This window comes from Poecile atricapillus, chromosome 10 (genome assembly GCF_030490865.1).
Source record: "Poecile atricapillus isolate bPoeAtr1 chromosome 10, bPoeAtr1.hap1, whole genome shotgun sequence".
NCBI lineage: Eukaryota > Metazoa > Chordata > Aves > Passeriformes > Paridae > Poecile > Poecile atricapillus.
Genome location: NC_081258.1, coordinates 14,465,767 through 14,480,168, shown reverse-complemented (window position 1 = coordinate 14,480,168; position 14,402 = coordinate 14,465,767). Strand labels below are relative to the sequence as shown.

Below are 14,402 nucleotides of genomic sequence, written 5' to 3'. Positions count from 1 at the left end.
CCTTCGGGTAGCCCTTCCCAGAGTCTGAGCCCGCGGGTACCCGCGGCAAGGAGAGGACGAGACGGGGCTGTGCTCCAGGGTGCTTTTATTGTACAGAGGACGGGCAGGAGAACGGCCCCACGAGGGTAAAGAGGGGAGGAGGCAGCAGCTCCAGAGCCACGCAGAATCGGGGACCACAGCACAGGAACCCACAGCGCCGTGGAGTAGCACCTACGGCGTGTGCGGCATGGAAAGCAGTTTATTGCACAAAGGACAGCAAGCAGCGGCCGTGGGCATCGGGCCAGTAAACAAGCGGCGTGGGAGCGGAAACCTGTCAGGGAGCGGCGGGAGGATCCAGCCTTCCAGCAAGTGTAGCAACAACGTGCACTAGACCGGGACAGGTGAACCAGACTGGACCTGTCCCAGCTCCAACAGGCACACAGCTCCCGTGGGCAGGAATGGGGAATGAGGACTGCCCTGCTAAATATCCTGGTATGGCTGCAGAGGGAAGAGGTGCCAGGGAATGGCAACAGCTCACAGACTCAAAGAGGTAATGCCTCCAGCACTGCCTAGGGAGGCTCCTCTCCATCGTGGGCCAAGGATGGCCCCAAGGCCCAAGGCAGACAGCTTTTGGGAATTTGTCCTCTCCCCAGCAACACCTATGTTCAACGCCATAGACTTCAATTTGAGCTCTGTGAGAGTAGCTTGCACCTGGACAATCTCAGTTCAGACACTGTGCTCCTGGGGCCCATCGGTGGGAACTGCCTCTCTGTACATGGGATTCTCAGGAGATGAGGGTTTCACAGGTCATGTAAGATCTTCTCTGCTAGCATGGTCCTGAGAAGGAATATTTGGTGCATGGGAGGGACAGGATCCAGCTGCACAATGTCAGGATTAAGTCCCCAGCTCACCACAGCCATGCACCAGTTTATTTGGATTAAAAATCAGAGTCCAGTAAGTCACAGGACCTCAGGGACACTCAGTTTAGAAGGACAGAATGGTTTTTGAACTCTCAGATTTCTCTCAAGAGCTGTTTTCTGGTGTCACCAGAAATGTGGTTGAACAGAACAGAAGAGGGATGTCCTGCAAGGGACTTATGCAGGGCCAGCCTCTTGGCTTACAGCTTTGGGACATGCACAGAGACTGCAGAGAGGGCTGCTGGAGGTATAGGGCTGGACTGCTGGGCTTAGGACAGGACTTGGGTGAGGCAGAGACCACCAGAGAACAGTTTTCAGAGGAGATTCTTATTGGTGAGGGGAGGGGGTTGAGAAATTGTTTCACCTCCAGGTATGAAAGTGAGACAGGTTTAAAAGAGGGACACTGGTCTGCCCCACGCACTGATGCCACTGTGAATTACACCTGAAAGGAGAGTCCCAGATGGAAAAAGCGAAGCCAACGACGGAGCAGAGTTTGGTAGTGAGAAGTCCTCAGAAGTCCTGGTTGTCAGAGGACAGCTTTGGTGCTGGCCAGCCCCAGGCTGGGATGATGGAGGAGGATGAAGCCTGATGGTAGCAGGGACTGGCTGAGGAGTTTGGAGTAGCATACCAGAGCAGCCCTCCAACTCAGCCCACCCAGCTCCCTGTCTGCTGCTGCTTGAGCCAGCAGCCAACAGCCTCACAAAGCCTTCTCATGGAGAAATGTGTGCGGAGAAGCCTTTGGTGCCTACACTGGTAGGATGGCATTGCTAAGCATTTGCTTCCTCCAGCATAGATAGGTGCAGGGGCTGATGGAGAAACGATGGACAGCAGGGAAGAAGGCTGTGATGAGCAGGAGCCAGCAATGATGTCCCTGCTCCACAGCAAAGGGTGGATTTGACTAGGCGTCTACAACAACTCATCTACAAGATACATTCAGCAGCGGCTTCAAGTGCTGTGGTTGGAAGTATTCTGCTTGTTTCTTTTCCCTCCCCATCTTCAACTGGTGGGGAAGGGAAAGCCACCAGCTCCAGAGCACCCCTTTGTCTTTACTTTGTGACTTGATGGATGGCATGAGCCAGGTAACCCACGTTGCCTGACGTAACTCCTGCGACAGAGATGCGTCCATCCTTTGTCATGTACACTGAGAACTCCTTGGTCAGTCGCTCCACCTGGGGTGAAAGAGCAAAGTTCAAACTGCAGACCAACCTCTGCTGTGTCAGCAAAGTGCAAATTTACCCAGCTTGCTGAAACTCAAAGCAAACTGGCTGCCAGCAAACAGGGCATTCCCACTACCTGCAGAGTACCCTGTGCACCAAGAGAGATGCTGCTCAGCTCTCAGGCCAAGCAGCAACACTGCAGATGTTCAGCTGGAAAAGTCACCTCATTTGAGCTGACCTTTAAGGTTACTTCAGAGCAGCACCAAGTGACTACTTACTTCGATAGACATGACAACTACATTTACTTTCAACCTCCCCAAGTACAGTAGGGAACAGAGCAAGACCGGGGTCCCCATGATGTGCCAGTGCTTAGGGCTTGGAGGATGTTCCTCCTGAGGAAGAAGTGCTTACAAGGGCTCATTTTGGCATCTGCAGTCAAAAACTTATTGACAAGGACTGCAAATGACACTTTGAGACCACTGGAATTGCGTTTACCTGCTCAGGCTTCAGCCCTGTGAAGCAGAACATGCCGATCTGGTCAGTGATGTGCTGCCAGTTGCGGGAGGATCCCTCTTTCTTGAGGTTGGACACCAGCTGAGTCCGCATGCTGATGATCCGGTCAGCCATGCCCTTCACCTCTGTGAGCCTGAGAAGCCAATCCAGAAACCATTCAGAGCAGGGCTGGAACACATCAATGCTGCTCTACCTACCCCAGCTATTGAAAATCAATCTCTCCACCTGGAGGGGCCCCACAGGGGGATGAAGATGCTGCTCCAGCTGGGGGAGTTGCTTCTTTCTCCTGATACTCAAAGGTGACCTCTTTTTATGTATTCCATTTCTGTTGAACACTACTACCAGAGTACAGACATTCCTCACATCTGAAAGTCATGGGTCAGTAGGATGTCTCATGGTAGTACTACTCAAACCCAGAATAGAATAGTATCTGTAGAATAGTATCTACAGATAAACAGTAATAAATAAGCATTAGATAATAGATAAATAGTATCTACAGATAAGAGTGCAAGGGTAGCAATGGCAAACAGGCCCTGCTCCAAAGCAGCACAGCTAGGAAATGTCTCTGCTGGGCCCTGGATCAGGCACAAGTGTCAGGCTACAAAAGAACACAGCCCCCAATGAGGCCACAGCACACTGACAGCCTTTGTTCTGCCAGGCCAGCTGCTGGGAGGGACCCGGCACCAAGGGGCTGGGAAAACAGCACAGGCTGACGCCAGGAATCAGGCTTAGGGCATGAGGGTTACATTCCTGCGTCTTGTTCCCAGGGGGCTTACGCTTCCACTTTCCCCACATGAGACACACTACATGGCTACACCACCTCAGACTTTTATGCTTCTTGGATAGACAGCTCCTGCAGCCCTCAATCCTTTGTGAGCTTTATCCCCTCCTTTACTGTATTTTCTTCCTTGGTAACACAAGGAAAACCTGTTTGTGTCAGGTTAAACTGACACCAGCTGATGCCAGGACATGAACAGGGATTTCTCCAGACATGGTTCTGACTGTTCCTGAAGCTAAGAGCTGCCTGTAACAGCAGCATACAGTAAGCACAGCACAGGGCTACACAGAGACCTCACTGTCATGAACATTACAGATTTCTTACCACTCCTTCCGCAGCTCAGGGGTGTTCAGGATCAGAGAGGCAATGCGTGCTCCATTTGCGGGTGGGTTGGAATACATGGGGCGGATGAGGATCTTCAGCTGGGATTCGACCCTCTTGGCTTCATCTGTATCACTGCAGATCACTGTGAAGGCACCTGCACGCTCTCCTAAGAGAATCACAGAATACTGTGAGTTGGAAGGATCATCAAGTCCAGTTTTTGGCCCTACACAGAACCCCAAGAATCCCATGATTCCTGCATCTGACAGCATTGTCCAAACACTCCTTAAGCTCTGTCAGGCTTAGTGCTATGACCACTTCCCTCGGGAGCCTGTTCCAATACCCAAACACCCTTCAGCTTAAGAACCTTTTCCTAATATCCAGCCTAAACCCTCCCTGACACTATGTCATTCCCTTGGGTCCAGTCACTGGTCACAGAGAGCAGATGCTGTCCCTTGGGAGGAAGCTGATGTCCGTGATGAGCTCTGCCCTCAGTCTTCTCTTATCCAGGTTGAGCAAGCTGTTCCTTGTATGGCTTCTCCTTTAAACCATTCACCATATTTGTACTCTCCTTTGGACACTCTCTGAAAGCTTTATATCCTTCTTAGACTGTGGCACCCAACACCACACAGCTTTAGTGGATATCCCTGTTCTCTAGAAGGGTCTCCACCAGCTCCTGATGGGTTCTCCCTGCTCAGTACTGCAGGATGAACACAGGCAGCAGGGAGACACTGGCTGCTAAACCCTGGGGGTTTTGGGGTCCCACCAGCAGCCTGGATGAAACTATTTCCTTGCTACATGCCCTACTCACCGTACAGCCCCATGTTCTTAGCGAAGGACTGTGACAGGATGATGTTGATGCCCTGCTCGATGAAATATCGCACAGCCCAGGCATCCCGGTTGATGTCCCCACTGGCAAAGCCCTGATAGGCCATGTCAAAGTACACGAGGAGGTTTCGTTTCTGCCAGCAAAGATGAAAGAGGGTGTCACAGAAGCTGAGCACCCCTCCAAGGAGCAGGGCAGCAGGCTGAGAAAAGCCATGCAGACAGCTGTCTGTCCACCTGCAGCCATTCTCCTCCAGAACGAGAGCCATTTCCCTTCACTCACCACAAGGAAAGCAGCACAAAACCTGCAGCTACCCACCAAACATCAAAACAGCAGCTGAAGACCTTCCAGTGCATTTGTGGGATGTGCAAATCTGGCCCAGGAAGTAGTAGATTCAAAAGAAATAAAATAGTCTACTTCAATGTCTTCTCTATTATCAGTTTACAGGAAAATCACCTGGGAACTCTCTTGTCAGCTAGGCAGATACCACAGGTGCACTACCCCTTAGTCTGGAGATCTACCCTTCTGTAGGCCACAGACATCACTTCGATATCTACCAATTCTCAGGACCCTACTAAGGCCAGGTATCTCCAAGGCAAATTTCACTGGCTACAGGATTGACTCCTGTCAAGGAGCAGCAGGAAGGAGGAGAAGGTAGAGCCTGTCCCAGTCTATTTCTGGCTGAAGCTTGCAGAGACACCAGGCACATGAGAGATCTTCCAGCATTTTTAATACACCAGCACTGGGTGCTCCACTCCAGCAATCACAGCTCGTATGTTCAATCCTGCTGCTCTCCTTTCAGGTCTCCCTGCTCCAGCTTCCTGGGAAGGCGCCAGCAGCAAGCCCAGTGGTCAGCTAGGAGCTTTCTGGGTGCATTTGGCTGGCTCCTGTCAGGAACATGACACCCATCCTGGCTTCAGGGAAGGGAATAACCTTTAGCCAAATGAAGACCAGGTGCCACCCATGAAAGGCCAGAGAAGAATGGCACAGCACCCCGGGACATTTCTTACCTTCACTGTAGCTGCCAACTCTTTCCATTGCTCCTGCCGGGGATCCACCCCAGTGGGGTTGTGAGCGCAAGCATGTAAGAGGATGATGCTCTTCTCTGGAATTTTCTAAGATGTTACAGAGAATGAATCATCAGTGATATCTGAGCACTCTCCTCAGCAGATGAGACAGCTTAGATGAGCTCTGTGAGGCTTCTAGCCTTGATTTAATGCCTTCAGGCATCATAGAATGGTAGACTATTCCGAGCTGGAATGGACCCATAAGGAGTCCAACTCCTTGGCCCTGCACAGGACAACCCTGAGAACACTCCTTGAACCCTGGCAGACTTGGTGCCATGACCACTTCCCTTGCGGCCCTGTTTCAGTGCTCAACCATACTCTGGATGAAAAACCTTTTCCTAAAATCCAGCCTAAACCTCCCCTGACACAGCTTCATGCTGCATCATCACATATAGGGTAGAGCAAGATCACCACCCATTTCCCCACATGACCTCCCTTCTTCCAGGCATGGAAGGCAACTCACAGAAATGTCATCCATGGCTCCAGAGAAGTCAAGGCTGCATGTCTTGGGGTCATAGTAGCGATAAGCCTGAAGTTGCATGCCAGCATCACGGAAAATAGAAGTGTGATTGGCCCAGGATGGTTTGGGTAGATACACATCACGACTGCCTTTGAAGAATCGTTGCTAGTCAACAGAAAGACAGTGTTCAAATAGGTTGAATACATTCAAGTAGTTAGAAAGCCCTAAAAATCCAGCTCTGGTCAAAATATGTCCTTTCCTTCCACTGCTGGACAGGTACTCACCAAAAAGTTGGCTCCAATTCGCAGAGATCCAGTCCCAGAAATACCCTGCACAGTAACATACTGCAAAGATAGAAAAAAAAAATATCTGAGTAGCCATGTTGTGTTACAGGGAGAATACAGTCATTATTTTCAGCACACCAAAACAGGGACAAGGGGCTGAAGGGACCACAGGAGTCAGCAGCTCCAGCTCCAGGGCAGGAAGTTGGGCCCCCTGGCAAGGTTAAATCCCCTCCTTGGACAGGGCTGTTTCACCCCAGCATTTAGAGGAAGCAGTGATCCTTGGGCCCAGCCACCCCACAGCACAGAAACACCAATACCCCACCAGTTCTTCCACATTTGCTGAGCACCCACATACCAACCCTGTGTCCCGGCCTCTCCTTACCCGGCCGCTCTTGAAAGCCTCACTGTTTTCCCCCAGAGACAGTTCTGCGGCTGCCCGGGTGAAATCCGCTAGTCCCCCGATAGGCAAGTACTCCTTATCCATCTTCTTGGATGCTATCATGGCCTCTGCCTGGAAGGGAGGACACAAGCTCAGTGAGGAAGGCATCACCGTGGAGAGAATGATGGACAGCTGAAGGTCACTTCTCTGCACATTTGCTTGCTCAAAGGGGACAAAGGTTGGTTTACAGGAGTTTCTCTGCAGGGCTCATTCCAAGCAAGGGGCAGCAGTAAACATTTCAGATAAAACCCCACAACCATCAGAGCCCTCAGTGGGTGACAGCATTGGTACAGTGGAGCCAAGGAAACCAGGCACCAGAAGAGAGCACCACTTCCAGCCCATTACAGGTCAATGCTGCTGCACAAGGACACACACTTTCCTGCAGGAAAGCAAGACTTGAGTGTCTCTGAAAGGCAGATACTATCTCTACTTAGGAGACATCCCCAAAACAGGTGGGGTAGCAAACCTTTTGCAGGGCCTTGTCATGCTGGGAGTGGCACAGACCCTGGCAGCATTCACATACCACCAGGACACTGTCCCTATGACACCATCCAGACTCCCTGGTTGTGACCCAGCTGCACAGAGAGAGGGAGGGCAAGGGATGGCTTTAAACCCCACACTGGTAAGACACATGGAAAAAGCACTCTCCCTGCACCCTCCCTGTCAGTGTAGCCAATCAATGCATGTATCAGCTGACAGCTATTTAACAACCTATTTCTACTCCGACTAGCCCTAAAAGACCCCATAATCCCCTCAAGGGCAATGTCCAGATCCAGCTCCCTGGGCTGGAGTTTTAGACTGGCTTATGGAGAAACTGGTAACATCGGCTCAGCAGAATTTCTAAGACTAATCCACTAAGGGGCCAATGTCAGCTCCTTCCTCCCTTGTGAGGTGGCCTAAAGAACAGCAGCCCATTCAAGAAACACCTTGAAGTTCAAAGAATAGGTGCATTGGAGGGCTTGTGAAAGTCAGCAACAACTAGTTACTTGAATGGGAACAGGACATGTATTTCCTGTTTTGTCCTGTACTACTTAATGGCTCTGTCACGTCTCAAAAGCATTAGTCCTGCTAAGGGAGACATCCAGGAATACTGTCCTGCTCTGTGAGAGACAAAGCTTATTTTAAGGACCAACAGACGAAACTTGCTAAGTGATTCCCCCTCCCTGAGCCCCTCAGGGTACCTGGCACCTGGATCTGGCCCTACCCAGCAGCCGTCACCCAGCTCACCTTGCGAACACAGCTCAGGACATACGGCTTCCCGTTGTCATCCCGATATGCCCCCACACCCAGGTTCATCTTCTTGGAATTGGTGTCACGCTTGAAAGCTTCTGTCACCCCCAGGATGGGGTCGGAGGGACCCATCTCCACATGAGACCACCATGAGCTAAAGGGAGAAACAAGAAGCTAAGCATGAGGCTTGAGAACTGGGCAGAGATGTGCACCACCAGAAACCCTCAAGGGAAATCTTGTCTTTAAAACCACTGAAAAACTTACAAATAGTGTTCAGAGAATTATCCAAAAAACCAAACCATTTAAGTCACATCATACACTGCAAAATAGTGAAGAGCCTCAGTTCATTGTGGCTGAAGATAACTGACTCCCTCTCAGTCATTAGGATGTTGAAATGCTCCTGTTTGCCTTATGTGCTAACAACACAAAGAGCCCAGGAAACTGAAGCCTTGAACTCATGCTCTAGACAAGTGCCCGGAGACTGCATTTGGCATTGCACAGGGCACTTTGGTCAGACCTGGGCAATTGCACAAAGCATGAACATGGAGTCTCTTCCAAATTCCTGGAAAAGTTCCAGTACATGAAAACTAATTTGTTTTTCTCCCAACATTGGTTGACAGAACAAAGATATTTCCACTCCTTGTTCTACAAACTCTGCCTTCTCTGGTGTTGCAGACAAATGCTATTTTCCAGGAAATGACAGAAGATAGTTTCTTCCCTGTGTAATAAGTAACAAGCTCTGATGTGAAGACCCTTCCCCTGATGTCAAGCACAAAACCTCCCTGCATCAGGAGGAGCTTTGTGTTCCCCAAACATGAGAAGCCACATGCTCCTGTCCTGCTGGCAGCACATCCTGAAGATGGAGAGGCTCTCTTAATGTCAAGGGCAGAGCAGACCATGCTATAAAAAGAAACCTGTTATTTCCTTTGGCCACAGTCTCTGCCCTGTCCCACGTCCAGGCTTTGCAGGCAGTGCAGGAGCAGCAGTGTGGTGTTTTTTAACCTGCCTGGGAGAGGTCTGTGGCTCACAGCCTCCTCCTGAAGGCACTGCATGCAGCTTTGAGAGTCCCAACTCACCACACAGGTGCCTACCCAGGTCCCCCAGCTCAGTGGGGAACAAAGAGTGCAATACAAAGTAGATTTGGTTTATCTCCTGGAGGACAGATTGATTGCTGAAGAAGAAACACACAGAGAGACATATCAGCTTTACTAAGCTTTGCAGCCCAGGGAAGGCTACCTCATCTGATAATAAGATCCTCTCCCAACTTGGGAATGCTGTCCTGGGGCTGGTCCCTGCCCTAGGCAATGCAGGCAGCCTGGAGCCAGCCCAGAGCCAGCCAGACCTCCTGCGGAGTGTGTAGTACAGACTCTGTAGGCAGATACTGGTATGTGGGCAGTGGGGCCAGGCAGGTTAAGGAAGCTCTAACAGATTAGCAGAACTCACAGAATCATCTCTCCACTCTGTCCCTGTTTTAGGTCCATTTCAGTCAAGTTTACTCACTACAGAAAAATTTTGCGCTGTCCCATGTATGTAGATTCCATCTCATGGAGCCTCAAACATCATTTGCCCTCTTCAGACTAACTGCTCTTCCCATCTTTACGCTATTACCAAATTATAAAAAAAGCCTGTTTCTCCTTTTGACAGGCTTTGACGAAGGGGTAGAGCCACCTCAGACAGTTTACAAACGGAAGATGTGCTTAACGTTTTTTAGACCACTAACCAGTCTTAATTACCTCTTAAGTATAGGATCAGCTTGGAAAGGTGGATGAGTCAGTCATGCCAGCAACACACACCCTCCAGAGAGGGACATGGGCTGCAGCCAGTGTGGAGGGAGTGACCTGGGGAACCAACCTGAGCAGAACATGTCAGGGGCACTGTCAGAGCAAACTCCTGCTGCAGGTTCAGGCGGCTTTTGACAAACCCCTCCTAATGTGTTCCTGGCAACGGAGAGGCATGGAAAGAGCGGAACAACGTGCAGAATGTGGCTCTCTGCAGTTTACCTGGTCTAGGATTATTCTGGTGTCAAGGACTGCAGGACCCTGGCCATCTATTTCAAAGAGCTGCTACTCTGGAGATGGTGACAGCACCTTCTTTCTGCTGGACTTTTCCCCAAGCAGCTTACAGTGTTTGGGGTATTTAGGTCCCGATCCTGCTAAGGCTTAGGCAGGTCACTGAGCTCCAACATACTGCAATTAATGCTGATCCTGCAGGCATTTACCTAAGCTGCAGCACTCCAGAGAGTTAAGTACTTTTGTTCTGATCTGGTTTTTGTGCTGGCTTAAGGCACCGAAAGGTAGGTTTAGGACTTATTTTCCCGTCCTCAGCATGACTGTTTCCAGGTGAAACAGGACTCCTCTGGTGTTTCCAGGGAGGTGAGCTTGCAGGGAGACAGGAGAAAAAAGTCTAGGCTGAGTTGTCCAAAGGCTTCAGGATACCAAAGAGATCACAGAGGCAAAGCTTTCCAAAAGGGGTTTGGGAAAAAGAGATCTAGTAGGGGTCCAAGGCCACAAACCCTAACACACTGCTACCACATTACTGTTGCTGTCCCTGCACTGCCTTGTATTTTATTTTGAGCAATTAAAAGAACATTGGGCTTGAATAAAGGTCAAAGCTATAAACTGCACATCTCTGCCAGGCCAGAGGCATTCAGTGCAGAAAACTAACTGGAGGTAAACTTAAGCTGGGGTTGACCTACCCGAGGGATACTCAATGTAAGTCAAAGGAAGGAAGCACATTCTCCAACTACAGGACTTCAACACAGAAGGCCCAGCCAGTTTAGATGCTCATCAGAGCTGGTATCCAAACAGTCTCTGTACTCTTCAGCCACACTGGTCTTAGCTGGTTTAATGCAGCTGCAAGTGCAGTGGGACAGAGAGGGTGGGAAAATGCACCAGGAATTGCATAAATTTGCAACAACTTTCAAAAATATATGTGGAACTTATGTCTCAAGTGCATAGACCTATAAGTGCTTAAGGACTCAAGCCAAGCCTGGAGAGCAAGCTTTTACAAGCCCAGTGAAGGTTTCCATCGAGGAGAGGCCAGCCCAAGTTCCCTGAGGTACAGCCACATAAGATACAGGATTTCAGAAGTTTTGCCAAAGCCCCCACAGCAGTTCTGCAAACTGAGCAGTTCTGCAAACTGAGCAGAGCATCGGCCAAAGGCTATCAGTAAACCACATCTAAGCAAATATTTACACAAGAACAACACCAACAGGCTGCTGGCTACTACAGGGCCTTTCAAGCCTACAAATTCTTTGCCCCAGCAAGGAGCTTCCGGTAAGCTTTCCACCAAGAAAAGTATTTTAAATAGCTGTCTGGTGATACATCAGAGCAGCAGACTGAGTTATCACCCTAATTACCATTTGTGTGTCATTGGAGCCGTTTTAACCATTTACAATCTCTTTATCTCCGTTCTGCTTTCAGAAAGAGCATTTTCAGCACTGAGTAATAGTAGCAGCTGGAGCACCACATTACATTGCTGAAGATAAGGAAAAAGGAACTGCTAATCACTGCTTGGCTTCCCTTACTACTAGTGCGTAGTAAGCCACTATTCCTGAACAGGAAAAAGGGGCCTGTGCACAGAGGCTCCTTACTTACAAAACTTAACAACCTCTCTTGGGTGACCTTAGTGCAATTTGGAAATTTATAGTTTGCTGTATAACAAGCTTGAGAAAAGCAAAGCTTATGGCAGAAGTCTTCAAACCTTTCACAGGCCTGCTACACTCCATGGGCACAAAACACAAGTTCTAGACAGCTGTTCTTCTGTCTCTGCAGGGAAGAGCCAGAAGGCTGGCTTAGAAGTAGTAGCAACTCTGGAATAGGGATTTAAAAAAAACCACTGCTTTCCTGCTCTGACATAGGTTGGAAACTGTTTCTTAGACTTCCTCACTAGTGAGGGCCAGGAGTCAAAGGGTTCTGGAGAGCAGCAAGGCCTCATCCATACCCCTCTGCACACTCTGCTTCTTGGCCATTTGGTTTCAGTGATGTTCCCAGGCTCATGGCTCGCAGGTCAGCTGTACTCTGTGGAAACTGTTCTGGGCTTTTCACACAGCTCCAGCAGAACCCTGCATCCTTCTATCCAAACCTCTGCTGACAGCAGAATCCTGACAGTGCAGGATTGGTCCTCACAGTGACTCTCACCCTGCTCCTGCCAAGGTTTGTACTCCTGAGGGCACAGCTCTAGCACAGCCAGCCCTACTCCTGCCCCATTTCATGGATCCTAAGGTCACTGCAGACCTGCACTGTGTGCAATCCCCAGGCTCACTGCACAGTGCAGAGATCCCTTTGGTCCCACTACACAAGGCAGCCAAACAGCACCACCTCAGCCTCTTTCACAGCACACAGAATCCTGCCATGGCTTGGGCTGGAAGAAAACTGAAAGATTATTTTGTCCAAACCCCTGCCATAGACAGGGACACCTTCCACTACACCAGGATGCTCCTGTCCAATCTGGCCTTGAACACTTCCAGGAATGCAACGGGCACAGTTTCTCTGGACATCCAGGGTCTCCCCACCCTCACAGGGAAGAATTTGTTCTCAATATCTAATCTAACCCTGCCCTCTGTCAATTTAAATCAATTCCCCCTAGCACTCCATACCTTTGTCAAAAGTCCCCCCCCAGATCCTTTGTAGCCCCTTTAGATACTAAAGGCCACAATTAGGTCACCCCAAAGCCTTCTGTCTTCCAGGCTGAATAACCTCAGCTCTTTCACTCAGCCTTTCCCCACAAAAACGGTGCTCCGTTCCTCTAATCATCTTTGTGGCCTCCTCTGGACTTGCTCGAACAGGTCGATGTCCCTCCTGCTGGGGTCCCAAAGGTGGATGCAGTGCTGCAGGAGGGGTCTCAGCAGAGCAGACCAGAGGGCAGAATCCCCTCCCTTTACGATGCCTACGCTGCCGGTGATGCAGCCCAGGACACAGATGGTTTCTGCACTGCGAGCACACATGGCCGGGGCACGTCCAGCCTCTCATCGACCACATCATTCGCGCCCCGTAGCACGGTGTACACCACTAACGGCACCCCGGCCCAATCACTCGTGGCACAGGGTGTCCCCAACCCGTGGTTAAGGCACAGGCTCCCCCCGGCCGCGTTTCTCGGGGCTCCCCGGTGCCTACGCGCCCTCCACGGCGGCGCCTCAAGGGCAGGCGGGGGGCGCCGGGCTGGGCCGCAGCCAATCAGAAGGCGAGGGCCCCCCTCCCCAGCCAATCCGAGCGCGGTCCGTCCCCCCGGCAACCCCCTTCCCCAGCACGGCGTCACCCGCTCCGCGCAGCCTCCCCCCCACCGCCACCTCGGAGCGGGGCTCAGCCGCGGGAAAACCCCTCCGCCGACACCGGCGGGCGGCCCCAGGGGCTGAGCCACCTCTCAGCCCTCACCTGGCGCGGGAGGCGGCGGCGGCGAGGCGCGGGGCGGCGAGGAGCCGGCGGCTATGCAGGAGAGCCATGGCGGCAGCGGCAGTGGCGGCGACGGCGGCGGGCGGGCACTTCACACCACGGGCGCCGGCTGAGCGCTCCGCCCCGCGCATGCGCCGCCGCGCGCCGGGCGCTGCCAGCGCTGCCCCCTGGCGGCCGCTATGGGTCAGTGCAGCCGCGCCGCCCGCCGGTACGGGGCGGTGCTGGGCCTGTGCTGGGCTGTGCTGGGCTGTGCTGGGCTGTATTGGGCTGTGCTGGGCTGTGCTGGGCTGTACTGGGCTGTGCTGGGCTGTGCTGGGCTGTGCTGGGCTGTGCTGGGCTGTATTGGGCTGTGCTGGGCTGTGCTGGGCTGTACTGGGCTGTGCTGGGCTGTGCTGGGCTGTACTGGGCTGTGCTGGGCTGTGCTGGGCTGTACTGGGGTATGGAGGATTCAACTAGGACATGGTGGGGCTGTACTAGGCCGTGCAGGACCATCCTGTATCAGGCTGTTCTTGGCCATACTGGGACATACAGGACGGTACTGCACAGGCTGTACAGTGCTGTACTAGAGCTGTATAGGATTGCACTGCACCACATGGAGCCATGCAAGTCTACACAGGGCAGTCTTGGGCCACAGTTAGCTATACAGGATTGTAACACAGCATATGGGACTCTGCAGGGATATACAGGGCTGTACTTGTCCATACGGAGTTGTACAGGACTGTGCAGGACTGTATGGGGCTGTACTTGGTTGCCCTGTGCCATTCTGGAGTGTACAGGGCCATGTGGAACTGTAAAGGTCTGTACTGGACTGCACTTAGCCATATAGGACTGTACAACACCACAAAGGTCTGTTAGTGTGGTACTGGGCCATACTGAAATGTATTGAGCCACAGAGGGATGTACAGGGGTGTACTGAGCCATAATGGGCTGTGTGGGGCTGTACTGGGCTGTATAGAGCTGTACTGTACCATACTGGGCTGTACTGAGCCATGTGGGTCATAATGGGCTGTACAGGGTTGTACTGGGCTGTACATGTCCGGA

General features: G+C 51.6%; 1 protein-coding gene across 1 annotated transcript; it reads right to left on the bottom strand.

Annotated features, from left to right (window-relative positions):
• Nucleotides 1–68: 68 nt before the first annotated feature.
• Nucleotides 69–13,501, bottom strand: GOT2 (glutamic-oxaloacetic transaminase 2). The gene is made up of 10 exons (XM_058845529.1): nucleotides 13,344–13,501; nucleotides 7,969–8,125; nucleotides 6,685–6,813; nucleotides 6,303–6,362; nucleotides 6,022–6,183; nucleotides 5,502–5,606; nucleotides 4,477–4,627; nucleotides 3,669–3,834; nucleotides 2,549–2,699; nucleotides 69–2,065 (listed from the first exon to the last, which is right to left on the bottom strand). The coding sequence occupies exons 1-10, from the start codon at nucleotides 13,490–13,492 to the stop codon at nucleotides 1,943–1,945; spliced, it is 1,353 nt and encodes a 450-aa protein (XP_058701512.1). The 5' UTR covers nucleotides 13,493–13,501; the 3' UTR covers nucleotides 69–1,942.
• Nucleotides 13,502–14,402: the final 901 nt, after the last annotated feature.

Excerpts from the sequence above, each read along its gene's own strand:
- GOT2 (XM_058845529.1), bottom strand. The coding sequence starts at position 13,492 with ATGCGCGGGGCGGAGCGCTCAGCCGGCGCCCGTGGTGTGAAGTGCCCG. Across the intron at positions 8,126-13,343 it reads GCCGCCGCCTCCCGCGCCAG|CTCATGGTGGTCTCATGTGG; the intron begins GTGAGGGCTGAG and ends TTCTCCCTTTAG. Across the intron at positions 6,814-7,968 it reads TCCTGAGCTGTGTTCGCAAG|GCAGAGGCCATGATAGCATC; the intron begins GTGAGCTGGGTG and ends CCTCCCTTCCAG.